This window comes from Cryptomeria japonica, chromosome 1, assembly GCF_030272615.1.
Source record: "Cryptomeria japonica chromosome 1, Sugi_1.0, whole genome shotgun sequence".
Taxonomy (NCBI): Eukaryota; Viridiplantae; Streptophyta; class Pinopsida; order Cupressales; family Cupressaceae; genus Cryptomeria; species Cryptomeria japonica.
The window spans coordinates 516,054,192-516,082,049 of record NC_081405.1 but is presented as its reverse complement, the minus strand read 5'-3'; the positions used below and the strand labels follow the sequence as shown (position 1 = coordinate 516,082,049).

The window sequence follows — 27,858 nt, the reverse complement described above, 5'->3', positions numbered from 1 at the left end:
TGATTTTCAGTTTTGATTTTGTTTTTCTATTTTGCTTATGCTTTGCATATATCTCGTTCTTGCTTGAATTCGGATTTGTGCAAGTTCTACCCATTTTGCTAAAATCTTGAATGCAATTTGGAGATTGCATTGTTTTTCCCCTTTATATTATTTCCATCTACTTGCATTCCGGTTTTTAAAATCCGATTACAAGTAAGTTGAAAATGTTTGTTTTTCCCCTTTGGTAGAAAAGACTTAACACTCTTTTTGCCAAACTTGCAAAATAAAAAAGTTGTTTTGAAAGCCTACCCATTCAAAATCGGGTTTTATAAACCTGATTACAAGTAAAGTTCTTCCCATTTCGCATGTGGTCAAAATGACATTATTCTTCCAATTTCCATTCATAATCATTCATGGTTACTATCCTTGGTTATAAGCTTCATTTTCCCTCGTGTCAAAACCCCATTTTTACCATTTACCACGCATTCACTCATTTTTTCCATTTCAAGTCTACTTGCATTCGGGATTTAAAAACCCGATTGCAGTTATGTCTTTCCACAAGTTTTTCCCTTTTTCATACTTGCAATACGTCTCCCAAGATCCAAAATTGGTTGAAAGCTCAGTCTTTAAAACCTCTTGTCTATCCATCCTTCCATCTTCAAAAGCTTTAGGGTTAGAGTTGAGTTTTTCCCCTTTCAAGAAGATCATATGGCTCTTTCAACGGATCATGGTGTTGCATTAACACTTCTGGATTTTCATCGTAGCGTTACAAGTTTTTGCTCAATGATTGATTTGTTGGTCGTCTTCCCAAAAGAAGATGAAGTACAAATACGACAAGTATTAGAATGAGATCTCTCTTGCTCAAGTCTCTTCTTCATTGAATGAGATTAAGGATACAAAGATTGGGCACGTGGATATGTCAGACTTTCTCAAGAGGGTTAAAAATCCCGTGAATCGTAGCATGCGGCACTTGCTGGATAGTCATCTCCATCTTGCCTCTTCCTTCCCAGTGGCTGCCCTAGAGCCGGAATTTGTTCTTGCTTGTGCCACTCACTTTGATCAGGAAACTAGAACTATTAGGGATGATGAGGGTGAGGTAGTTATTCGGCTTGATGCTGAAACTATTGAAAAGATTTTCAAAATACCCATAGCTCTTGTTTATGTAGAAATATCAAAGGAAAGGGCAACACAATACTACATGAAGAGGGACAAAGAATGTAAGCGTCATATCAACAAGTGGATCCAGGAACCTAGAACCTGTCTTACTTGGTGGGCAAAGTTGTTTCGCTGTGATTTCAAAGAGGAGATTGGTGATACAATTACCCTTTTGAGTAGAATCATGGGTTAAGAGCATTCAAATGTCTTTGAACCATGGATGTACCAGTTCATTGTACTCATCAAACAATCCCAACACATTTTTTGGGGTGAAATCATTAGCGACACTTTGTGTGAGCAGCTTGTTAGAGTTCCCACCACTTTGACGTTCTACATGAACTCATACTTGGTGTATATAGCAGCATCACTCAGACACTTTTCCAATCTTTCTACCAAGGGTGATCGCTCGCTTGTGCCTGTGTGGGATTACTATGACCAGTTGCCTTTGAGACCTAGCAGGCTGCATTACAAGAGACTCCAAGATGTTTTCTATGGCCATTACATGTGTCTATTTGATAGAACATTGAAGAACAAAAGAATGTCAAATGCTGCATGGGAGAAAGTAAATGAGTATGGGTGTCTTTTCTTTCAATTCCCAACATTTACTTATTCGAGAGTTGGATGCTACAGTGGGCAGCCATACATGCATCCAAGATATCCAACCTACAAAATCATTCTTATGGAATTGGGGAGACAACTCATGGCAGTTCATGCACAACAATCAGTTCGTCATAAGGCTGGAATGGGGATATCTTCTAATAACCCATTGCAGATTGGTCGATATTCTCTCATGACATCCACGAAGGCCAGAGCAATGGAGACTGAGATGCAGGAGATCAAACTCAAGAGGTTCAAAGTGAGAGCAGATTTTGATTACAAGGGCATGAAGGAAAAGATTAAAAGATCTTTCATCCATGTGCATCACATAAAGGACATTTGGATTGATCTTCGCATAGAAGAGGATATCCGTAGGATGTACTATTGCAGGCTCACACTTGAGCAGATTGTTGATTTGAACCTTGCTAGCATTCCTGAAGGAATGGTTGATGATTGGAATGTACTCGATTTCGAGTATGTTGAAAAAAGAGTCGATGAAGCACCACTTCCATCGATTCAATGGTCATAGAAGGAATGCACTTCCATTCTTGATAGATTTCAGCCCGTCTTAGCTAACACCAATGCTTGGCTTAAAAGCAATGGCGTTAGACTCATCAAAATCAAGTTTGGAAAAGAAGATGATTCTACAGGGCCTATCGGACGCAAGTCTGAAACTAGAGTTGATAAGAAGGAAGGTGCTTCCTCTTATACTACAAGGATTAAATTGAGAGTCAACAGAGCAATGGTGATTCCTCTTGAAGAAGTGACAGTGAAAGGGAAATAGAAACCACAACTTCATATTTATGTCATTGATCCTGAAGATCCAGAAGAAGAGCAGTAAGAAGATGATGCTCCTAGGTCCACAACTTCGAAGTCACCTCACGAAGTTCCTCCTCAAATCCCTTTGGACTTGCTTTTGTCTCCTTTTGACACATGGGGATTCTTTTTCCACCGTCCACATTGATCCTGTTCCATTAAGTATGAATGCAGAGAGTGTCATTCCAATTTCAGCAGCAAAATCATCTCTTGATCACACACAGGAGGATCTACTGAAAATCTATGAGGATAACCCTACCCATGTCTCTTTGCTTGGCTTGTCATTATTGGAGATTGATACTTCTACTTCCAGTTTTGACAAAACCTCTCCCAGAGTGACCACTAGAGGCAAATTCAATGACCTTACCTCCATGGCTAAGCTCTTTCACTCCTAAGAGAAAGAAGCAAGAGATTTCTCTAGACATCTTTGATTTTCAGCAGCTCAAACAAACTAAACCCAAGGTTGCTAAAAAAACTAAAACAGTTTCGAGAGTGACATTTGACAGCAACAAGATGAAAGTTGCAGAGATCGTTGAACCAATGGTAGATAAACATGAAGAGATGCAAGCTTTTGACTACAAAATCACCAGGGTGGAGCTTGGTAAACAAACACATGCAGTTGTCATGCATGATGCTCAACATTCAGCGACTTCATTGGTACAACGATATGATGAACTCCTAACAAAGAAAGACAAGCTGGAGGGGGAAAATTCGCAGCTTATCTTAGTCATTCGGAAAATCACCAAGTCTTTTGAAAAAGGGAACAATCCTTCGACTTATTTTGATACCAAAGAATCAGTTCGGGAAATTGAAAGAGCTGCTCAGAAAGGACAAGCACTAGATTCTTGGGTAGATCAAATTACTGATCTATGTGTTCGGGTCTTGGAGGAGATTTTCCAGGTGATGGTCAAGCTGGAAATGATCAAAGAGAAATTGACTCAAACTTCTGCAATGTTCAAACAAAATCTGAAAAAGGTTGAAAGTAGCTTGAGAATTTGGCACAGGATGCCACAAGAAAAGTTGAGTGCTCTACAAGAGAGTGGCATTATTCCTACTAGAACCATGTATCTAGAATTTGGAGAACTTCTAGAAAATAAATCCCTTTTCCTGAAATCACTTATTGAAGAAATTGATGATACTTTGGGATTGCGCATGGAAGTGTTGCAAGATATTGTTTCTTATTGTAAGAAAGTTTCTTGTAAAATTGTAAATCAGAATGTGGAGTTGTTGCCAAAAGAAGATGTTCTTTCAAATTTGAGAAGGAAGATTCAACAGGAATGGCAGGATGAACAATTTTCAGTTGCATCAATCCAAACCTTGGTGAAGTACCAAATTTTTCTACAGGAAATCCAGGCTACTCTTGAGAAGCATAATCCTACGATTCTTAGTTGTAGTGATACCATTTTCAAAACAATGATTGTTGCTAAGAACACCCATGAGCCAAATCCTGATGAGCTACAAGGAATTATCTAGAAGTTTGAAGAATAGATGGTCAAACATGCTACCGTATAAGTGTTTTCAGCACTTAGTTTATATTTCAGAATTGTAGTTTTTCTTTTGACAAGTTTACTTGTAGAAACACTTTTGTAATTGCAAGTTGATCACTTGCATTTTTGTAAATACAAGTAAGCTGATTACAAGTCAATTTAGAATAGGACTTGTAATCTTGAATGAGTCATAGTTAGTTGTTGAAAAGGTCAAAGTTAGTTGAAATCCTCCCTTCTTTTTCTCAAGACTCCTCTCCTATAAATACTTGAGGGGGTTTATTGTATCTTTTATCTTTTTAGAAAGAAAGAAAACTTTGTAGGATTTTCTACTCATAAAGACTTTGAGCTTTATAGTTGTAAATTTGCCATCTTTGAGTAATACAAAAAAAGGGAGGAATTTCAGACTTTGTGTTGAAGTCTTGCTTTGTCCCTTTGTGTTCTTATGTCATTTTGGGGTATAACTTTGTGCTTATTTTAAAGATTGTAGAAGGTTGCTAAAGAGAGCTTCACTTCATCTAATTTCAGACTTTGTGTTGCAGCTATTGGGAGTGGAATTAGTTTAAGAATTACAATTAGAGTTGAGAAGTATCTCAAGACTTTGTGTTTGTGATAGATTCTCATATAGATTAGTTTTAGAGTGCATTCTATTTGCAGACTTTGTGCTGCTGTATATTGCATTTGGATTTGAAAAGTTATTATTACAAAAAGGTTCATAAGATTGTGGATATTCAAGACTTTGAGCTTGATATTGTTTTTGTCGTATGCTAAAATTCATAATGTAATCAATCAGAAATAAAGGGAAATCACGAATCCCTATCTAATCAAAGAATTCAAAACAAACCCAATGAAATGATACAATTAAGCAAATATGAATGTAAAGTAATCAATTAAATCTCCCTATTCCATAGCTGCATATTGCTTCCATTGTTTTTCTCTTCTTTGTGGTATGGTGGCTTTCAAATATCGCGCTGGCAACCTGCAAGTGACACAAAGATTCGAAGTTCGTGATTGTTGAAAATGAAGATTGAATGTTCATTTTATAGATAATTGGATGAGAATTGAATGAAAGGTGGAACAGATTGATCAAGAGGTGGAACTCAGGTGAGCTCACATGTTGATTGATAGTTGAACTGTTGATTTAGAGGTGAAACATAATTGATTGAAAAAAAAGCTGATTGAAAGATTGAAAAGGGCGATTGGAGGAAATAAAGAGGAGATAGTTAATAGATTGAAAGCTGATTGAGAGCTTTATTTAGAAAAAGCTAACTAAAAGATAGAAATAGAGATTGAAGTGATAATTGAATTAATTAATTTAGCATGTGCTTGAACTTTGACTTGGATTTTCAATTTAATTTTTGCATGAAAATTTAATTCAAATATTGAATTTGTTTTAAATTCAATTTGTTATTTGAATATATTTAGAACTTTGACTTTGATTTTCAATTTGATTTTTGCAATCATGCACATGTATTTGAAATTAGAAGAAATTATTTGAATTTGAATTAGAAGAATTAATCAGTTAATTAAATAATTTAAAGAACTAATATAATTATTTAGAAATGGACTTTAATTAAATAATAAAGATTATTTAAATGAAGGATCTAAAATCACAATTAATTAAATAATAAATATTTGATTAATATTCAGAAAAGGGGCGAATGATTAAAATAGAAATTGAGAATGAATTTATTTAAATAATAAAGATTATTTAAATTGGGGAATTAATCAGAATTAATTAAATAATAAATATTTAATTAATATTAGAAAATGGTTTAAACGATGATAGAATTGAAAATAGAATAATTAGTAAGATGATGAGGAAATATGAAATTAGAAGAATAAGATTAATTAACTTAATTAAATAATTAAAGAATTATTTAATCAATTAGAGGAATAATTAGTACATGATTAATGAGACATTTTTAGGTGTCTACAGTTTTCCCGTCTTGGAGGAAGTGACCGAAATATTTGGGTTTTCAGGAAACTTCATTTCCTCTTTTTCTTTTTATGGTACAAGTTATTACTGATATTTGCTTTTGATTGCTATTCTTTTCTGTGAAGAGGAAAGAATATAGTTTTTCTTGAAAGAAGAAGGAAAACTGTTGTCCCATCCCTATTAAATTAGTTTAGATAGGGGGAGCCTTCCCTTAGGAGAGTATTTACTCACACTATGGCTGAAATCCACAATTTTATACAGCTGTTGAGGTTTACAAAATTTTCAACCAACATATTGTACCTAATATAGATACACCTAGATATGACTTGGAAACTATGGCCTTCCATATCCAATATTAGGTTAATTTAGAGTTGTGCCAGATGCATTTGGATTCAATGTTTTGAAAATTTGTGTCATTTCCAGGTGAAAGCTAGCTTGATTTCTGCATGATTACCTTCATCCCATTCAAGAATAACCTACATAGCTAAGTAGATCCATTGATGGTGGGAGTTTCGGATCTTGTAGTTTTAGAAGCCAAAGAACAAATGCCTAATGAGAAGCAAGTGGATGAATGAAGCCAGATGTAGATTATTTTATGCGAAGTGCAGAGTTGCGAGGGATGGTGTAAGAGTTTTCATATGTAATTATTTAAGTTGATTTTGCTATTAAAACTTATTTAAATTTCAACATTTTAAAAGTAGTTAAATACATTCACATTTAAATTTAAATTTAAATTAAAAATAAAGTAAACTAAACTAATTATGATTTAAAAATATATTAACATTTAAATTTAGTAATAAATAGTAGTCTTAAAAAAAGTCATGGTGACGAGGAGGCGACTAGGGTCGCAGCCAAGGGATTTTAGAGCTTTCCGTCCAGGGGATCAGAGTTGGGATCAAAATCTGCCTTTTGCAAGAGCATGGAAAAAACCCAAATGGGTATCAAAGGATCAAAATAGATGCTTTGGGTTTGGTTTTTCTCAAGGTTGTAATGATAGTCGTGGCCAAGCTCAAGGTTAGAGGATAAATGACACATCTTAGGCTTTCAAAGGCTACAACTGCCTTGCAACGGACTCAAAACTTGAATGGAGGAAGATCAGAGAAAGAATGGAGGCTGAAGAAACTGCAGAAAGCAAACAACGGTGAAAAGGTAAGGTCACCTCAGTTAAATGAGCATGTTTTATCTTTTTTTCTTGATAATCAAAGTTGGAATGAATCTATGTTGAGGTTGAGGGAGAGGGCTTTCTTTATCAAGTGGGCAGGTGATTGGCCCGCCTTTGGCAAAGTTAAAAAGTGGTGTGAAGAAAATTGGATTTTCAACCATGAAATCAAAACAATGCCAATTGGATTTTTTTTGGTAATAATCTGCCACCAGAATACTGGAATGAAGAAGCTCTTATGTCCATTGGGAATAAGTTGGGTTTTTTCATCAAAGCCAATGATGCAATAGAGGAAAAAGACTTCAGCATTTATGCTCACAGTTGTATTGGATGGAAGCCACACTTTCCCCTACGAAAAGTGTTAGAAATCAACACGAATGAACGCTATTGGCGTCAACAAATAGAAATAGAGGAGAATGTAGAGCAGTGTAAAATTTGTAAAAGAGATGGCCACGCAGAGGTTACGTGTTTAGTCAAGGTTAAAGGTAAAGCTTTGGAAGGGGACAATACGATAGATCTTTTGATGCGTATGTGAGGATGTGTTTTTGATCTCTCTGCGTTTCTGTCATTAGTGTTTTCATAGTTGAATTTCAAGTTTTAAAGATTCACTAATTCACCCCCCTCTCAGTGGTCATTTGTGTTCCTTCAGTCACAACAAGATATCTGTGATCAACTTGCTGCTGGGAGTAAGGAATCTATAACTACCCAAAGGGCAGGTTGACATACTAATGCAATGGGGCAAATTGAGCAGGGTTTGTTCCAAGATCAGGAGAAGCGGCTCCAAATGCATGAAAAGGATTGTCAAGCACCGTCTCAAAGATAGGAAGAGACTTATGGAGCAAACATGCTCCAACCTAACCCAGACCATAGAAGTAATGAAGATGTGGTTTCTTTGGTAGGGGAAACAATAGCAAAAGTGGAAAAAGTTATGGAAGCGATGGGGGCAGGGCTTTTAAAGCAAAACATAGTGGCTAGTAGAGTTTAAGAGCCTTCAAATGTAGAGTAGGTAGAGGTGGAAATGCAAAAGGATTTAGATGCTAATAATGCTTCTGATAAGGATATTGATGAGTGGCCATCAACAAAGGAAGATGAAGAATGGGGCTTGATTGACGAGGAGGATATTTTGGAAGTGAGGACAATTGAACAAACCAAAACAAAGTCGGACAAAGTTTGATTAGGAGAAAAGAGGTCAAGAAGGAGAAAATCAAACAAACTCCGATTGGAGCTAGCAGGATGTGCAAAAGGGCAAAGCAAACTGGTAGTAGGGAAGGGTGTGTCCCTTCCTAAAGGACAATGAAACTATTAAGTTGGAATGTCAGGGATGCAACGCCCGTGACGAGAGACGTTTGATCAAGAGAGGTCTTGATCAAATGAGACTAGATCTGGTTATTTTACAAGAAACAAAGTTAGGGTATGAGGATTCAGAGGCCTTGATGAGAAGTTGGAGATTGTGGTTAGGATCCTTTGTGGAGGCAAATGGTGTGGCGGGTGGTCTTGGTCTTCTTTGGAATCCGGTCACAGTGAAAATGGAGGATAGAATGGTGTTTGAGTAGTGATTTTTATGTTATGAACATCTATGGCCCCTCTCGGGTGAGACAACAAACAAAAGTTTGGCAGCAGATCACTACAGTGTTGAATGGACTTGAGCATGCAATGGTGATTGTGGGAGGAGATTTTAATGCCACTTTAGAGCTCGTGGACAGAAAAGGTGGAAGATTGGGCTTTAGGGGCTTGCAAATAGAGATTCAGAACTTTGTACAAACAATGGGCTGTGGGAAATCAAAACTAACAATGGTGATTTCACATGGACTAATAGAAGATGGGGTTTGGGGCATATTTTTAAGAAACTTGATAGATTCTTCATGTGGGGTGCTTGGGCAGAAAAAAACCTCTAATTTTTGAAGTCTCCCTCAAGCCGTTGGTTTTGTTAGATCATTTCTCAGTTGAACTCATTATTCAGTTGGACAACATCCCTATTTGCTGCCCTTTTAAATTCGAGAAAATGTGGCTAAGAGACAACAACATCCAAGATCAAATATAGCAATGGTAGAGGGATGCTCCAAAGGTAGATGCAATACATGCTTTCAGATTTTTCAACAAGTTGCAATTTATTAAAGAAAAGTTGGAGTGAAATAGCACGAAGTTTGGTGACATCTTTGTAGAGATGTTGCAGTTAGAAGAGGAAATGAACAATGTTCAAGAGAACATTATGAGTGCTGCAATGACAAAAGAAACGTATTGGAAGGAGAAAGAGCTAAAAGTAAAATACAATGAGATATTGGCCCGAGAAGAGGCTTAGTGGAGACAAAAGTCGAGGGAATGCTGGCTTAAAGCGAGAGACTGGAACACAAAATACTTCCATAATTCAGTAAAGGCGAGGAGATCGTGGAATAAAATCACAGAAATTAAAGATTCCCTCAATAATAAACTTAACAAGATGGTATCTATTAACAAAGAAGCAGTTTAATATTTTAGTAATTTGCTCTTTGGAGGTGTCATGAGCAATGCATAGCAGAGGAATGTTTTGCTTGAAAACATTCCAAATTTAATTTCGAGTCAGCAGAATGAGGAATTGTGTAAACCAATAACAATGGCGGAAGTAAAGAAAGCAGTTTTCTCAATGGAGCGAGATAAAGCTCCGAGGCCTGATGGCTTCCTGGCTTTTTTCTATCAGTTTTTTTGGGACTTGGTGGGGCAAGAGGTTTGCCAGATTGTGGAGGAAGCTAGAACAGATGCTTACGTGGCGAAGGAACTGAATTGTACCTTTATTGCTCTTATTCTGAAGGCGGAAAGTGTGGATTCTTTTAGTGATTTTCGACCTATATCTTTGTGTAACACCATTTACAAAGTTATTGCTAAAGTGATGGTACACAGAATGAAGTTCATTTTAAAGTATGTAATTTCAGATGAACAGAGTGGCTTTGTCCTAGGCAGATCAATCGTGGAAGGGATTATAATTGCCCATGAAGCCATACATACTATTAGGAAATCATAAGTGGATCTTATGTTGATCAAGTTGGACATCAGGAAGGCTTATGATATGGTTGATAGATCTTTTTTGGCTCAAGTTATGGAATGTTTTGGGTTTGGGGAAAAGTGGATAAACTGGGTGAGAGCATGTATTAATGGCCCTTGGTTCTCAATCTTGGTGAATGGAAGCCCGTAAGGATTCTTTCATTTCTCAAGAGGATTAAGACAAGGGGATCCGTTATCCCCCTTTCTTTTCATCATCTTGGCTGAAGCTTTGGGTAGGCATATTCAGAAATTGAGAGTAGATGGCAAATGGAGAGGGGTGAGAATTGCAAAAGGCCTGGAATTGACTACCACTAGTTTGCAGATGATACTATCCTATTTGGGGAAGCCACAACAAGGGAGGCATATACTAGTAAAAAGGCTATTAACTGCTTTTGTGAGGCCTCAAGCCAGCAAATAAACTGGTTGAAATCAATTTTTTTTTCTTCAATACACCTTTAGACAAGCATAAAGAGTTTGTGAGAATATTGGAGGTTAAAGTTGGGAAATTGTCTGGTAGGTTTCTTGGCACCCCTCTCTTTGATGGTGCAGGCAAAATTAATTTATGGCATAGGTTGGTGGATAGTTGTGTGAACAGATTGGAGGGTTGGAAGAGTAGGTAGCTCACATCTGCATATAGGCTTCTTATGCTTAAAAGAGTGTTTTCGGCCATGCCTATTTATTCAATGATGTGTCTAAAAATTCCTGAGAAAGTGGTGCAAGTTATAAAACAATGTATGGGAATTTTTTTTTGGAATGGGAAGAATGAGCAAGATAAAATTCCACTTTTGATATGGGACAAAATTTGCAGACCCAAAAATGTTGGAGGAGGGGGTCTAAGAAATTAGAGCTTTCTTAATGAGGCGATGGGGGCCAGATTGATTTGGAATATGTACGCACACCCAAAACAGAAATGAGTTAAGACTTTATCATATAAATATCTTGATTCTCGAGAGAGAACTGATTTATTACCATACAAGATCCATTGAAAGGCTTGGTGGTTTGGAATTTCCTGATGTCCTGTTGCAAAGTTATTACAAACCACATCACCTGGCAGTTGGGGAATGGAGAGAAGGCGGATTTATGGAGTGATTCTTGGGAGGGGCAGATGATTTTAAAAGATAGGGAAGGAGTTGAAACGATCAAACAAATTGTAGTGGGAAGATGGGGTTAGAAAGTTAAAGACTGGAGAAAAAGACGGTGAAGCAAGATCGAACTCCAATCTTGACTAATGAAGCAGATGTTTTAAAATGGCGTGGTTCAAAATTAGGGAGTTATTCAGTGAAAATCAGTTACAAGCTGCTTGAAAAGGAGAGTGTAGATGAAGAATGGTTGTATAGGTTGTGTTGGAACATCCACTACCTGACTAAGGAAAGTATTTTTGCATGGCTGGCTCTAAAAGGTGCGTCCTAATGGGGGACAAATTAAGTAAATTGGGTTTTAATGGCCCTTTTAGGTGTGCATTATGCAAAACTGAAAGTGAAGGACTTCCCAACAATGCTGGAACTTGTTGAAACAAAACTTGAACTAGGCTATATGCCACTTCTTGAAAGCTTACTTGAACAAAGAAGTCGGTCTATTCCATAATATGGATTGTGGTGCCCTCGATTGTAATTTGGGAATTGTGGAAGGAGAGAAATAGACAAAATTTTCAATCAGAGGAAGTATGGGACAAAATTTGGGATAGGATTGAACGAGCTATTTTGAAGGTAGTAAACGTGTCTACAACAAATCTTAACTTTCAAAAATTCCTTTTTAACATGGCAGATAAGATCCTTCAATTGCAGTGGCCTCTTCTCAAATTTCGGCCTATTAATGGGCCTTGTAGGGTAAATCCTATATCAGATGCAGGAAGCAATTGAGTTTGGGTAAAATTGAAGAATGGGTGGACATAGATAAATTTCAATGGAGCGTCAAGAGGGAACCCAGGCATCTCGAGAGTGGGATGCATTGCAAAAAATGATGAAGGCTTGATTTTGGCAAAAGGAGCACAAAGGTTTCCAAATGGAACGAATAATGAAGCCGAGGTGAGAGCTGCAATGTTGGCAGTAGAATTGGCAGAAAATCTGAAAGTAGCAAAACTACACTTGGAAAAAAATCATGATAGAGGCAATAGCAAAAGGGTCTTCGCAGTGTTGGAAAATAAACAAATCAATTAATATTATTTGTAAAAAATTAAACCCTTTCCAAGATTACAAAATCTCTCTTGTACGAAGAGGGGGAAACGTGGATGCAGATGTGTTGTCTAATTTGGGGTGTGAGTTGGACAATCAGTCAGTTCGATGGTGTGATGGAGAGGGGAGACAAGTGGCATGGGCAGATTGAAGGATGTCTTTTGTCACAAGGACAGTCATATTAAATTTGGAGGCAGGTTGGATTTCTTAAAGGTCGAAATAATGGTATAAATATTACACCGAGCGATAGTACGCCGCCAACTTGCTCTTGTCATCGATGCAGGGATTTATTTTTTGGTATGGCAGTAGGTGGCACATGAGAATGGAGGCTTAGAGTTGGGTGAGATGCTTGCAAATGTGAGTAAATCGGGATAAATTATTGCTTTTAATGTAGCATGACCACCGAGGTTTGTTTTTTAAGGGATTAGAGTTGGTAGATGTGGTGTCGTGGCGTGGTGGAGAAGTTTCTAGGACATAATGCAAGTTTATCGAAGCACAAGTAGCAGTAGTGGAGGCCAACTTTACCTTGCATTCCATTAAACATCAACTGGTCTTTCTGGGAAGGATTTTAGAGAAAAGACTCGACGGGATTTTATTGTTTGAGGAGTTTTTGGGAATCATGAAGAAGTTGCTGGGCGACGAGTTTTTTGTGTTTGAATTCATATACAAAACCAATATGGACATCTTCTCGATGTTGGTGGCATGAGGACTCACTTTTGGATCGAAGGAGGAGGTGGAGTGGGTGGCCAAGGCCTGTGTACCGGCCCACTCGTGTGATTTGGTTTCACTAATGACAAGGGCGGTTCTTGGGCAAGGTCTATAGTGTCCCTTTGGTGAATGCTTGATGCCGGAAGGGCATAATGTGGAGTTTCAACCTTTTGTGCTTTGGAGGGTTAGGGCGAATTGAGTCGCAAGAACAAAGGAAGCCTGTGATGCGTGGGAGGAGTTAAAGGATTTCATTCAAAACATAGAGGTGGCGAGGAGAATGGCACGTGATGCGAAGTTGAAGATGCAGAATGATGATAAATAGTTCAAGTTTGATGCATGAGATTACTGGGTTAGTGGCCCTAGGAAGAAGAAGATGGAAAAGTAGGTTTTCTGTCAATAGTTTAGTTTGTTTTCCTTCCTCTGTAGTGTTTTTTGTTTTCAAAAAAGTTGGTCTTTTACATAGCATAGTATGATCTCTATCTGCGTATAGAGTTGAACGTTTAATGGTCTATTGGTGTGGGGTTGAACACAGTTTTTGATTATGGTTTTTAATGTTTGTACTCAAATATTTTACTCACAATTCTAAATCCAAAATTATTGACCAAAAAAATAAAATAAGTCTTAAAAAATAGCTAAATCTGTATCAAATACTGTATTTTAATCTAGACTTGTCTTTGTGTCAATGCATCTCTGTCTAAGGTTGCTCTCCTAACTTTTTCATAGCCAATAATGTTTGATAATTTGTATTTGTTGGTCTCTTAGACACAATTTGATCTTATCAAGCATATATTTTTCGGCATTGGAGTTGCTCCAACTTCCATTGTACAATTCCAAGAAAACAATTACTTGTGTATTGCATGATTGAAATATGCATCAAATCTAGCTTATTAAAAGATAGAGTGATGTTGATGTGTTGATAGATGGATGTGGTTGCTCATAAATCCAGCAATATGATGGTATGATCGAGATGATTGAGTGATCAAATTGACAACATAATAGTATGATAACGTAGGATGATCAAATGGGGTAAGACCCCTCTAAGTTATAGAATTTCCAATTGAGAAATCAAGGATTTAGATGGATGGCTAGGATTTGTGTTCCATGATGTGTAGGAGATAGGTTTAGGATTTAATAAGACTACTTTAAGACATCTTTGTCTGAAGGGTTGAGATTTGGAGATGTAGTATGAAATGGATGGTTAAGATGCAAACCTAGTTTGATTTTTGTCTCTCATTTATTGATCGTGGCAAGTGTCTAGGTTCAATGAATTTGGATAAGCTCTTAGTCATGTGATTCAATAATTAATTAAACAATAATAAAATTATTCAATTAATTTTTAGAGAAGAGTGCTGGGAGGATAAATTAATTAATCAAATAATTTAATTAATTTGACCAGATGGGAAAAATGGATCAATAATTAAATAAATATAGGATAAATATTCTTTATTTAATTAATTTGGAAAATAGGATAAATGTATCACAAGGTGACATAAGGTGGGGTTAGGAGGATGAATGACTAGGTGATGGTGGTGTTTTTAGAAATGTTGCAAGGGCATAATCAATTTCAGGGGTCTACAACTTGATCAGATATCATTCTAGATAGCAGTGCCTTTTATACTAGGAGGTTGATGACTGACTGACTGGATCTTGTGGTATTTCTGTAATATTTTATAAGCAGAATTTGATTCCAGACAGTGAGGGGTATTACTACTAATCTCCATGGTTATTTTGGCACTGAGATTAAGCTTAACCAATAACCTAGGTGAGGTTTGATCTACGTGAAACAATTCATAAATGAAACAAAGATCCATTTTGCCAATAGGTGAGGATAGAACTGCAGCAAAGGACTTGTAATCTTGAATATCGCCTACAAGATGATGGTGCACCGTGCTCTACACTTTTAAGGATGAGTTCGTGTGTAGTGAAGGAGATTTGAGAGTAAGGATCCTTGAAGAAAGCAATAGTTTTCCTTATCAAGCACATCTTGGTGTAACTAAGCTACATAGATCTGAAAACTCTGTTTTTTTGCTAGTAATGAAGAAGGATGTAGCTAACTTTGTTGCCTAGTGCTTAGGTTAGCAAGTCAACACTGAGCATTGTTATCCAGCAGAAACATTGTACCCAAATAACTTGCTATGGTACAAATGCTCAGTCATTTCTATGGATTTTGTTACAAGTTTGCCCAAAGCTCACAATAATCATTACAACATTTAGTGGTTGTAGAGATTTTAATAAAGATAGCACTCTTTGTACCCAAATAACTTGCTATGTTACAAATGGTCAGTCATTTCTATGGTTTTTGTTACAAGTTTGCCCAAAGCTCACAATAATCATGACAACATTTAGTGGTTGTAGAGAAATTAATAAAGATAGCACTCTTTAAACCAGATAATGTTAAGGATGATGTTCAAATTTTCCATAGAGGGTTTATAAAAGATATAGTTTTCATGGCATACCTGAAATAATCATTTTTTGATAGGGACAAGCTGCTAACATCCAGATTCTTGACCACTATTTTATCAACCTTTGGTTCCAAACTCAACTTTAGTGCCACCTACCACTGGGAAACTGACGACCAAACTGAATGATTGAATCAAATTCTAGAAGACATGCTTTGAATGTAAACAATAGACCTTCCAATGTTACTCTTTGGATGGTTTATGTTCCTGGATTTTTAACTAACAACAAATCAAAAATAGGTCTCGTGTCTGTAAGATATATCAATCTATTCAATAACCTCTGAAAAAGTTATTAACAAGTTTGCTTTGGATCATCATTGAATGGTAATTTAATACCAGTCTCCATAGGAAAAGGTCTAGCGGCAATCTCTCATTTGGAAATTTTCCAACAAATTTTGGCATGCTTCTTTTGAAAAATGAAGGCTACATAGTTATTTTGCTATAAGTCTTAACCCTGGGGCACAAATCCAATTTGTCCTGCTGAATTCTGTAGGTCTTGTCACTTGAATTGATTGTTATCTACACATACAAGGAGAATTCACCAACTTGAATACAAAGTGTTCTTTATGGAAAATATTGAACCGTTGCATATGATAAATATACACCTCCTCTTTGAAGCCAACATTGAAGAATGTGCTTTTGAAGTCCAATGACGCCATCATCATCAAGGCTTTCAACATATGTATTTAGATCAAGATTTGTTTGTCAATCTAGTGAGATGAAGATCAATGATTATGTGCCAGGCTTGTGGAGTCTACTTTAACCAACAAAGAGTCTTCACTGACTTCAGTACAAGGTTTCTCTTTGCAGATGGCATGCGTACATTTCTTTTTTCAAGTCATTGTTGAAAAATGCACTCTTTATGTCCATTTGACAAAGCTTTCAGCTGAACTCTAAAAACAATGACTACAATGGAATTGTGACCATCTTTGTTGTTAAAATGAAAGCCTTTCAATTGTTGACAGCTTTTGTTGGGCAAACCTCTTCTCCACCTACATTGCCATGTGCTTAATTAGGGATCCTTCTTCCTTATATCTTTAGTTTGTACATTCATTTAACCTCAATGAAATTCTTTCCTGGCAGTAATTGGCAAGAACCCAAGTCTTATTCTTCATCAGGGCATCACATTCCACCTGCATAACCATTTTCATTCACCTTTTCCCTTTGCTTCATCATGTGCTAGTCTTCAATCTGTTATTCATTAAAGTAAAACAAAAGAAAATGTCAAGCCATATCAAAATTGAGGAAATGACATATGTTCTCTTCAAGCATGTGCCTAGTGAAATTAACCATTGTTGCAAATTAGCACTTGGATTTGCAATGGTAAAGGTGAAACTACAAACTAAAAGTAGGTCTTTAGGTAACTCCAATTAGGACATCTATTTGGTGTATGAGACCCCTCCAGATTTGAACCTATGCCTTATTTCTGGAATCCACACACCTTTGCCTGTTGCCATGAGGCCTAATCTTGTAGGACAACCAAGGCATATGTTTCTGAATAATTAATTTCCTGAAACTTGTTGAAATGGTGATCTCTAACGCACATCTATAATCTTATAACTTCCTTTGTGCTTAACAAAATATTTATCCAGACTAGATCTAACATCCAAATGCCCCCTTTTAGCGATTTGATATATAAATAGAAGATTCTATTCCCCTTACTCCAAAATTATAGCTTGTAACCTTGTCTTAATCATCTACAGATGTCACAAACTGACCCTTACTGGTCATGTTATTGTTGGCATTGGAATCACAATAATTGTTCCCATTTGTATGCTGACAAACCACCAAAACAGACACACAGACAGACAGACACACAGACACACACACAGCATCTTTTTAGCGATTTGATTAATAAATAGAAGATTCTCAGTTTTAGAAATTTACAACACAATGAAAATCATTTTCTTACCTTCTGCAAGTTTGTTTTAACACATTTCCATGCCCCTTAGGATAATGTGTCCTGTAATACTTCAGAATTATAGCTTGTAACCTTGTCTTAATCATCTACAAATGTCACAAACTGGCCCTTACTGGTCATGTAATTGTTGGCATTGGAATCACAATAATTGTTCCCATTTGTATGCTGAGAAACCACCAAAATAGACACACACACAGACATACACACTATCTTTGTCTTTTTATTCAATATTATTCGCTTGGTTATTATTGAAGTTCAACTGTTTCTTTGTTTCGATCTATATTAGCTTCCTGAAATCTCCCTTTGCATGACCTGTTTTACCAAAAAGGTAACATTTCACATTTCAGTTAGTAGTCTTACCAAAAAGGTAACATTTCACATTTCAGTTAGTAGAATTACCTATAGTATATACCTCAGCCGATCATTTTCCTTTATAGAGCTGCAACTGCATCTTCTCTCTGCCTTCGACCCTGGAAGGAAATGCACTTCCTAAAAATGTCCATTTCTTCTCAATTGCTTTGTCCATGTAACTTTCCGTGATAACTTTATTACACAATATATCAGATGTGATGGTAGCATCCACAAAAGTGATACAAATTTCAAATGCAGGAAGAAGGTCTATAAGATGATTGTTATTCGATCCTCTTCTTCTACCTTCCATCCATGTTTAAGGGTAACTAACTTGTCTGACAGATGTTATGTTTAGCAGGTGCTGCTGAAGTGAATTTTACTCTTTTAATTTTGAGGGAGAACCAAGTTCTTCAAACTGAAGGTCCTAGCTGTGTCCAAAATATTTTATTTTTCCTTTATTCTGTGCTGGATTTCTGATGCAACTTTTGACCCTAAAACCTCAGGTAACATTTCACTTTTCACCAAGGGTTTCATGAGGATCGGAGGAAATTCTTTATCTTCATTAAGACTGCCCACGTCTCCTTATCCTCCACCTTCAGTCAGGTTGCATTTCTACTACATTAATGAGTTCCCTCTACTTTAAAATTGATATTGTTCTACTTATTCAAAAACTTTATGACTACTGAATGTTTGAGACTCGGCCAGCGACACATTATTCAGGCTTGACACGTCCATTTACTACCAAACAACAGATTTTTACTTCTAGGAACAGAATATTAACGTTCTGAAGTTTCTGCTTTTGCAGAGATTCCTATGAAAACTTCAACTAAGAATAACGTAAACTTTTTATATTATCTGATTCTGTTGGTTATACCTTACTATTTTCTGGGCTGTTCTACGTGCTCAGAATTGCAGCTATTTACTTGGCTGCTCCAGTATACACCAGGAAAATCAGATAGTTTCAGGCCTTTCTCAAATCTGCGTAAAAACCTAGGTTTCAGAAGCTGTTGTTGCCACCTTCAGTTCATTTTAAAATGGAAAATTTCTGAGTCCATTTCTTTAATTGCAGTTTTCTTTCTCTAAATGTGGAGACAACCATTCTGCCTCCCCTATAGTTGCAGATGGAAGAACACTTTGTAGAGTCATTTAGTTTTCGTGAATGAAAATATAAAACTTTGTCTTTGATCTTTGTGTCTTATCAACTTTTGAGTTTGAGTAATCTCTCTCCTCAACAGACGCCTATCCTTCAGGTTCTATTCAGACAATTGCTTAACCTTCAACATTTAGGCCCATAAATCCCGTAGTCTTGGGCATTGGTACCCTATCATAAAAATTATGATGCATACAAGACAACGGTAGAAAGAAAAGGGCATGCAACACTTGGTTCATTATGTTCAACTCTGCATTTGTGCTAATATGTAACTGTCAGCTGTTGACTAACTCATAACTGTCAACTGTTAACTGTCAGCTAACTCATTACTAGGTAGAATATGACCATTACATATATTCTGATGATTAGGATATAGCTCAATTTCCTGGTAAGGATCTTATAGGAGATACTCTGCCATCGACCAGTACTGCAAATAATGAAACATAAATGGTATTTGACCCCTTAATCCAATTTTCTGCAAATCCATGCTAACCCAGAACCTTTAGGAGAAACCTATAAAGGAGCTTGGCATGTCAGGCTTAATCATCTACAATTTGCTTGCTTTGCCTGTTGTTATTGAAACCACTAGTTCTTACAACATTAAGGAGGGAAGGAAATGTTACAAAAACTAATTATGGCTTTCATGGCTTGATTAGGATAGCATATGGCTGTGATCACCATAAGCTGGGTTGTAATGGCATGAGTTAGGCTTACACAGGTGGGGGTTGTTCGGTGATGGTTTGGGTTGGTCCAGGAGTATGGGTTGGGCTCTAACTGTGGAGGGTTGAACCGTGACAGCTGGGGTTTAGCTTTGGCGACTGTGGATAGAATTAGAATGGTCTAGTGAATTTGTTAGGTGCTTGTTGACTACGTGGGCGTACAAAATACCTTATACTGTTTGATTTCAAAATGCCAACAGTACAAGTTTCTTGGTTTTTATGCACTTAATCCAAGTCACTGGATTCGTCGAATTGTATTAAAAATATTGAAATCCGGGTAAATCCAGAAAAAGCCCCAAAAATCATAAAATTGAATGTATGAAAACGGCTGTAAAAGTATTGGAAGAAAAAAAAATAGTTTTTATGTATTGTTTCTGTAAAATGTGCTTCGGTATGACTGAAAAATGTATCCTCTGTTGACGTTTTGCCAGTGCCTTAGTTTTCATCGCAGACATTTGCAAGTGCTTAGTTTTTTCTGTCTAGCAACCTTTGCCTGCGCTCTTTCTGCAGCCTTTCTACGACTTTTCTGCATTAGTTCATATGTTCCGAGGGTGTAACTCTGTACATTTAACCCGAAGGCATTGACTGTGGCGTGACTGTGCAGGTGGAGTTTCTTTTGGTCAGTTTTTACTGTGCGTGGCAGCGGCGTTTGACATCTGACAGCGGCATTCAGTTTTTACTAGCGGTGTTTTACTGTTCCTTTGTTCCGCGGCACCTTTTTTTGTTACTATTAACGGTCAATGTTCATTATGTCTAATTTTTTGTCTAATGATTGTCATAATTGTTTTTAACTTACACTTTTAGGTAAGCTTACAAAGTAATGCTAATAAGGCTTAAAACTAGCATGGTTTTTAAAAGGAGATTTCATATTCGTTCATAATTCCACTTAAAAAATTATTATATTATTACATTTCTATTAAATTATTTACCAAAGCAAAAAATTTATTAAGACTACACTATTATTATTATTATATTGTCATATCATTATATTTTTATTTATATTTGTTCATATTCCTTGAGGAAAAAATGGATTTTATAAATTTATCTGATATCGATCAATGATGGTATCTAATGAGAAGATTCAATGGGATGAATTGATTGAGATATTACAAAGTTATTTGATTGCATGCTGGAGATGGACAAAATTGATTGATCAGTTAAACTCAAATGAGTGGGAGTTAAGAGGTGGAAGTGAAGATAAAATTATATAAAATAAAAAAATAATAATTTTTTTATTTTTTACTTTTCATGCATTTAAGTGTCACAAACACGTCAAATTAAATGCTTCTAGTTTTAATTGCCGAACGTTTTTGCATCCATATGTTTATATAATACGCCTTTGGTGTAATGAATAATATATATCAAAAATTATAATTTATTTATAATTTTTTTTTTAGTATATTAATATCTATAGTCAAAGGGGAAATCAAGTAGTAGGGCCACTTGGTTCTCATGTTGGAGATCAAGGTTCAAATCTCTTGAAGGCATTTGTGTTTAAGATTATGTGGTAGTCTCGTGTTTCAATAGTAGATTATCCACTAGTGGAGTGATAATGTGGAGGATCCTTGTAAGAGGAGATAAGAGGTACGACATGAAGCAAATATTGGTGGGAATGGCAAGGTGGAGTGATAAGGAGGAGGTTGTGACATTGAAGTTGGAGAAGTCTTGTTGGTAGGAATGTGAGATCTATAAGGAGATGTGACATTGAATCCGGAAAAGTGTTGGTAAGAATGTGAGATAGCACAAGTGGAGCCATAAGGAGGTAGTGCGACATTCAAGCTTGAGAAATGTTGGTAGGAATGTGAGATAGCACAGGTGGAGCCGTAGGGAGGAGGATGCTTTGTAAAAGGAGATAGCTTTGTGTTTATAATGTTCTTGGGCCTCATATATAGATCCCAAAAATATATAATTTACAAAAACTTTAAAATATTTAACTTAAAATTTATAATTTATGTGTATCTTTATTTTGTATGAAATATAGAATAAAAAGCATATACAACTTCAGACTACTATCCAGGAGTCAAAAGATCAGATAAAAAACGATTACATATGTTCAGACTATAACCCAGAGCCCTACACTGAAAATGGGTGTATATCTTTATTATAATATTCAAATTTATTAAACATTAATTCAGCTTTATATTATTGGAATTTAACTTTGACTTTATTCCAAATTTTATCGATTGACAAAATTGCTTTAAATTTTATATTGACTGAACTTGAACACGAACGCGAACATATCTCAAAATGATAGAATTATAAAAATTTGAACATATGAGAGCAGCCTAGATTTGACATGCTATTCATGTGTCATTTATCCTGCCAAGTTTTTTTTAAATACTAAAAATAGGATTTAGGAACACCACCAAATTCTTTGAATATTTGTAGTGGATTGAAATTGGTTGTTTTCTTCTCCAAGTTCTTGTTAAGCTTGATACGTCGACAAGGTCTTTGTAGTGGGTAATACCCAAATTTTGAATTATGATTGTTTATTCGATTTTCCATTTTCTGTACGAGATGACCAGAGTCTTGATTTGAGTCTCTTGTTAGACAGTCAACAATAGACCTCGGGTTTATGCAGTTTTTGATGCAGAGTAATAAGTGACATTCTGATCCTTTTTTTATGGCAGGAATTTCTGAGTATTCTTGTGAGTGCATGACTCTAAATAGATTATGAATTCCATTTTTTTAAACTAATGATAGTATTTTCCTGAGGTTGTTTGTTTTTGATTAAAGGTAAAACAGACCTAAAACCCTTTACAATTGTTGTCTACTAGGATAATTATAGCTAAACAACAGCAAACAGAGCCTACAGTGAGCCACCAAAAAGGCTACAGCAACCAGGAGCAAAACACAATGGAATTGATCATAAGACAAGAGAGGCCCTGGCAAAACCAAATAGTAGAACAACAGCACAAGCAGCCACACCTGTCAATGAGGTTTGAAGCTGAGCCTGATCAAAGAGCTTTGAAATGAAGTTTGACCCAAATGGGTTATTCTGAGATTCTTTGAAGAATCAATCTCATCCACCAAATCTGGAATATATTTATCCTTGAGGGGGAGCTCCCCTCAAGACCTCAACAAAATCCTCAAATCCAAACCCTTAGTAGGAGTCAAAGAGAAATCATGAACCAAAGGGCTCACAACATCTTGTTTGTTCTTTAGGGGAGACCCCTTAGAATTTTCTGCAGGGCTTTGACTAGAGAAGTTCAAGTCATTCCCTTCAAAACAAGTCTTCCTGGAAGAAGGAAGGGTATCTTTGTAAACCTGGCATGAGTGGGAAAGATGTCTAACTCTATGGCAGTGATAGCACACCAAAAATTTTGCTCTCAAACACCCAACTTGGAATGTAACGCACTAGAGTTTGGCAGAAGCTTACCAATCTCAACACAAGTAATGTCCCCTAATTAATCATACTTTAGATTAACCTAAATTTGCCCAAATCTAAAAGATAGGTCGTTAAATTTTACGGGCATAACTTTGTATACTGGTTTCCTGCAACAAAGATTAGAGAAGACATGAAATAATACTTGTAAAACTGAAACATATACCAATGAAATTATATTAATGATATAAATTCTGCTATATTAATTACTGTTTAGAATTACAATTTGTTGGGTATAATCAGTTTATTATATAAAGTCAGATTGAAAGTCAGTTACCAGTCAATTTCCTTAGCCCATTAGGGTAGGCTAGTTGGATAGGGTGTCCAAGAAACCAATCCTCCTAGGCCCAAGGGCAGATACCATATCTCCCTTGGCTCCATATGGTAGGTGTTAGGCATCCATCATGGAGTGGCGTACCCAGCGAGGTGTTCTATTGCCGTTCCCCCTCATCACAACCACCTTCTCTCTTAAGCCCAAGAGAAGATGCTTCATCCCTCTTGGCTCCAAGTGGCAGGTGTTAGGCATCCACTATGGAGTGGCGTACTTAAAAGAGAGTCCCTCTTTACAATGAACCATTTATTATATTTATTCAATCCATCACATTATGATAATCAATTACATCTGACATAATTATCATTTTATATTACATTTTAACACTGCTGTGTATTGGATTGTCATCAAAGTTTCCTGTTAGTGTTACTTTGTATCAGCATTAACCACTTATTGTCATTTCATTATAATCAGTTTGTTATTCCTTATAAGAATTTGCAGTATTACCATAATTTGCATAACCTGAATCTGATTGTATTATGTATTCCTGAGATTATGTGCAGATATATATATTTATATGTTATGTCTGGCAGTAACATTATGTTATTTTAATGCTGTTTGAATAAATAGATAAAATTTACCTTCTTAACTTAATATGATATTAACTGTCATTGACTTGATTAAGAACATCTTAATTTATATTCAATGATGCACAAATCTGAATTTAAATATGTATATCATACTGGCTGATATATACTCTAATGCTAACTCAGGAAATTCATGCTTATACGTACCTGACACTGAACTTACCCCGTCTTTATCCCTGCTGGCAGACTTTACCATTCCTTGCTTGCATACCCCTCCAAATTGGCACGGGGGAAGGTATTTATCCTAACCCCCCATCGTGGTGGAAAGCCACGATGCTTCCTATTTGGTAGCACCCCTTTTTGAAGGTCGCTACCCTCACACCTGACGGGATCCTGCATTTAATCAAGCCATTGTTTTAGAGGAATGGCTATCGGGGACCAGTCAACAAATATAATATATATTTTAATAAAATGGCATCATTCCATATTGTTAATATATATATATATATATATATATATATATATTGTTACACCATTTTAATACAATGTATATTATTAATATAATAACATTATTCAATATATAAATGTAAATTAATGTACATTATTAACATAATAACATCATTCAATGTAAATTGATAATATGATATCTTTTTTTATATCAATGTAATATAGTATAATATAATTTTAACATGATTTAACATATTATATGGCAAAATTTATATTAATTATTTCTGCTATAAATGGGGGACATGACAACACAAGCACAAAAACTGGCAAAAACTAAATATTTCATGTTTTTTCGTGACCATGTCTATGACTTAAAAAAACCAAGAGCATTACCAGTACCTCTAAAGATCTCTTCATGCCAGTATTCTAGAGGAACCGTTAGATGCCTCACCCAAATAGGGACCCAGTTGAATTTTTCCTTTGACGCATCAAATGCAGTAGTCCATCTTTTCAAAAACAGAATAGATTTGCCAAAGAACCAAGGCCCACCAATCATAATATCCTTGCTCTACTCAAGGTTTTGGAAGGAGAAAAGGAAGAACTTGTTAGACAAAGCAGCCACTTGCAATCGACCAACAACAATCCATCTCTTCGAAGATTAGCTATGAACACAGTCTATATTTGGATGGGAGCTTGAGAACCTCCCAATGAGAGTGTTCTCCATAGAAGCAATAGCTTTGTCAACCAAGGCATCCAAAATTTGAACTGAGAGGCAAGAGCCAATAGGTGCAAGGGCATCCCGATAAGGATTAGGAACAACCACACTAGGCAAAGGCTCCACAGAAGGAAAACTACCTATTTTAGGATCAACCAAAGGATACTCGAACAACTCATTTGATTGTGAGGCAACATCCCATAGCAACACTGGATAGGAGGAGAACCAAGGGATGCATCAGAAGGCCTCACTATAGAGGTGAAACCCACCCCAACATTGAGAAGAGATGCTTCCTCACAAAGTGGCCCATCAGATCAGGACCTCTACCATGGATTTGACGGTTGGGAGGAAACCCTTTTGTAGGTCCAGCTCAGAACGCCTCTTCAAAGAATCATTTCAAACAACGGACATGTGGAGGGAATATGCATCCTGCAACTTGGCTTCCAGCAGGTTGTCTAGAAGGAGCTCATCCTTGTCCTTCCTCACACCCCCAATTCCTCCCATTCTTTGCTGCCCCCGATATGTTTGCTATCATCATCCTCATCCTCTTTTGAATTGCTCCCACTCCCCCTCGCCATCGATAATTTGATTATATTCCTGAGCTCGTTTGTTTGTCAACGTGCCCTTTTTAATATTTTCTTGGTTACTTTATTGTTGGGCATCAACAGAAGTTCCAGTTAAGGGAAAAAATACTGTGATATAAGGTGTTTGCATTCTTGAATACAAGAAACTGAAAATTCACAGCATTGAGAGAAAATCATACTGTCTACTGTGGAGTCCATCTGAAATTTCACTCATTTCTAGCCTCAAATGAGGTTGTGTCGGTAACTTAAGTGCATGTGCTGATGCTAAATTATAATTTCTTAATAACGAGAACTTTACCACATTACATGTCCAGTTTCATATTGATAAGAACTATATATTTTTTGTGTTTCTTGATACATGATGGTTGATAGTTGAATTACATATAGAAGAATGTCACTATTTATTGTTAACACAGTTTATCTTTCAGTAGATGACTTGAGAAAAAATTCTATGAAGAAATCTTATCCTGGTTTTTGTATAGTGCACTATCTGTATTATGCAGAATGGGTTATTGTTCTTTACTCCATACTTTTGATGTGGATGCTACATGTATTTTATAGGTAGCTGAGCGTGCTTTATTTTTTTGGAACAATGAGCACATTTTAAACTTGATTGCACAAAATCGCTACGCAATATTGCCACTGGTTTTCCCAGCTCTTGAGAAGAATACAAAAAGTCACTGGAGTCAGGCCGTGCACAGTTTAACTTTGAACGTGAGGAAGATATTTTTGGAGATGGACCAAGAGCTCTTCCAGGAATGTGAGCGTAAGTATCTTGAAGAGGAAATAAAAGCAAAAGGTATACAAGAGAAGCGTGAAGTCACATGGCAGCGTTTGGAAGCAGTTGCTGCTTCAAAAGCTGTAAGTAATGAATTAGTGCCAGTAGCACATCCAGCAGGTAGCAATTCTGATCTGAAAGCTTCGTCAGGGAGTTGATCAGTTATAATATTAATCACTCCTTGGACAGGGAACTGCAGTAATTGGAGGAGGCATTTCAGTTTTGTTTCGACCTCTTCCCTTCGAACTTTCATGCGAGATTTTGTGATTGCGAGTGGGCTAAAAGTTGTCTTGCAGGTAAGTTGCTTTGAAGGTGGTTTGCTGATTAGAAACTGCCATCTGAAACAGAAATTCGAGCTTTGGTTTCGAGTTCGTTTTGCACAAATGAAACCTTTGAACATTGATCTGTTCTCTCATTTCTTTTTTTGTTAGCTGAAATGAAAGTTGGAAACAGAGAGCTGGTTGAGATATAGGTTATATGTGGTGGTAAACCATATTTTTCAAGAATCAAGTTGCTTTCGTTGGCCTCGTACATTTCTTTCATTTTGAGGGCCTTCTTGTGACAAGCATATTAATATAAGCATTACTTGAAGAAAACTAGTGTATAAACGAGTTGCAAAATTTTGGATTGCGAGAACATCTAGTTATTGGCCATGGTTCTAGTTTCTTTAGATCCAGAGAAGTGTGATAACTATTTTTCTGTTGATGCAGGGAGCCATTGATCCCATGAATTCAACACAAGAAGCTATTAATGAATTTGTCTATATAAGAAAAGCTTAGATTTTGTTAAAAAATCTGAGTATATTTCTTCTATTGGAATGCTTATGTTCCACTAATTATTTTTTTACTGTGGAATTATATTATTTCCTGATTCATAGTTCGAGTTTCACTTGTGGCCATTGTTGTGCAATTATTGAATAATATTATTTTCTTAACTTGATCACTTTACGTGATCATTTGCATCTTGATATGGTTGGCAATATGATGATTTTCGAAGTGAGGAGTTGTCTGAAGTTGGCAGAAAGTTTCCGTACATATCCTGAGTTGCAGGAAGATTCCATGCCCTTAGTCGAGCAAAAATATAATCCATGATGACATGTGCTGAAGATTCCATGCAATTGCAATTCTGAAATGAATGTTATAGTTCATCCCCAACTTTCTAAATTTTTTCTATATTGAGATGCAGGTTCAGTAGGACTCTATATATTAGCTTAATCAATTGAAATTCTTTCGTCATCATGCCTCAAATATTTCAGTCATGTATTTTATAAAAACTGTCATCTGATTGTAATATTGTGACCAATTTTAACAACTTTCTTGACATATTGACATAAATAAGAAGTGAGGTTTTCAAAACACATTGAATGGACTAACTCAATTCGTGTCGCCTAGCTCATATCCCAGTAGTAAGTCTTACACAGAATGAATGTTTGCAAATAGTTTATGGTTTCTGTATTTTGGTTTTCTTT

At 36.3% G+C, this 27,858-nt stretch overlaps 1 protein-coding gene across 3 annotated transcripts in view; it reads left to right on the top strand.

Moving 5' to 3' along the window:
• The window catches only part of LOC131070325 (serine/threonine protein phosphatase 2A 59 kDa regulatory subunit B' gamma isoform), a 39,727-nt gene extending 12,370 nt beyond the window's left edge, over positions 1-27,357 (top strand). For 2 of the 3 annotated variants that reach the window (XM_058005837.2, XM_058005836.2), the window contains exon 3: positions 26,174-27,357. In XM_058005837.2, the coding sequence (XP_057861820.2) occupies positions 26,174-26,548 (375 nt within the window). In that variant the 3' untranslated portion in view covers positions 26,549-27,357. Of the gene's footprint in view, positions 1-20,227; positions 20,396-26,173 lie in introns of those variants that run through there. The other variant, XM_058005838.2, reaches the window with a different exon arrangement.
• Positions 27,358-27,858: the final 501 nt, after the last annotated feature.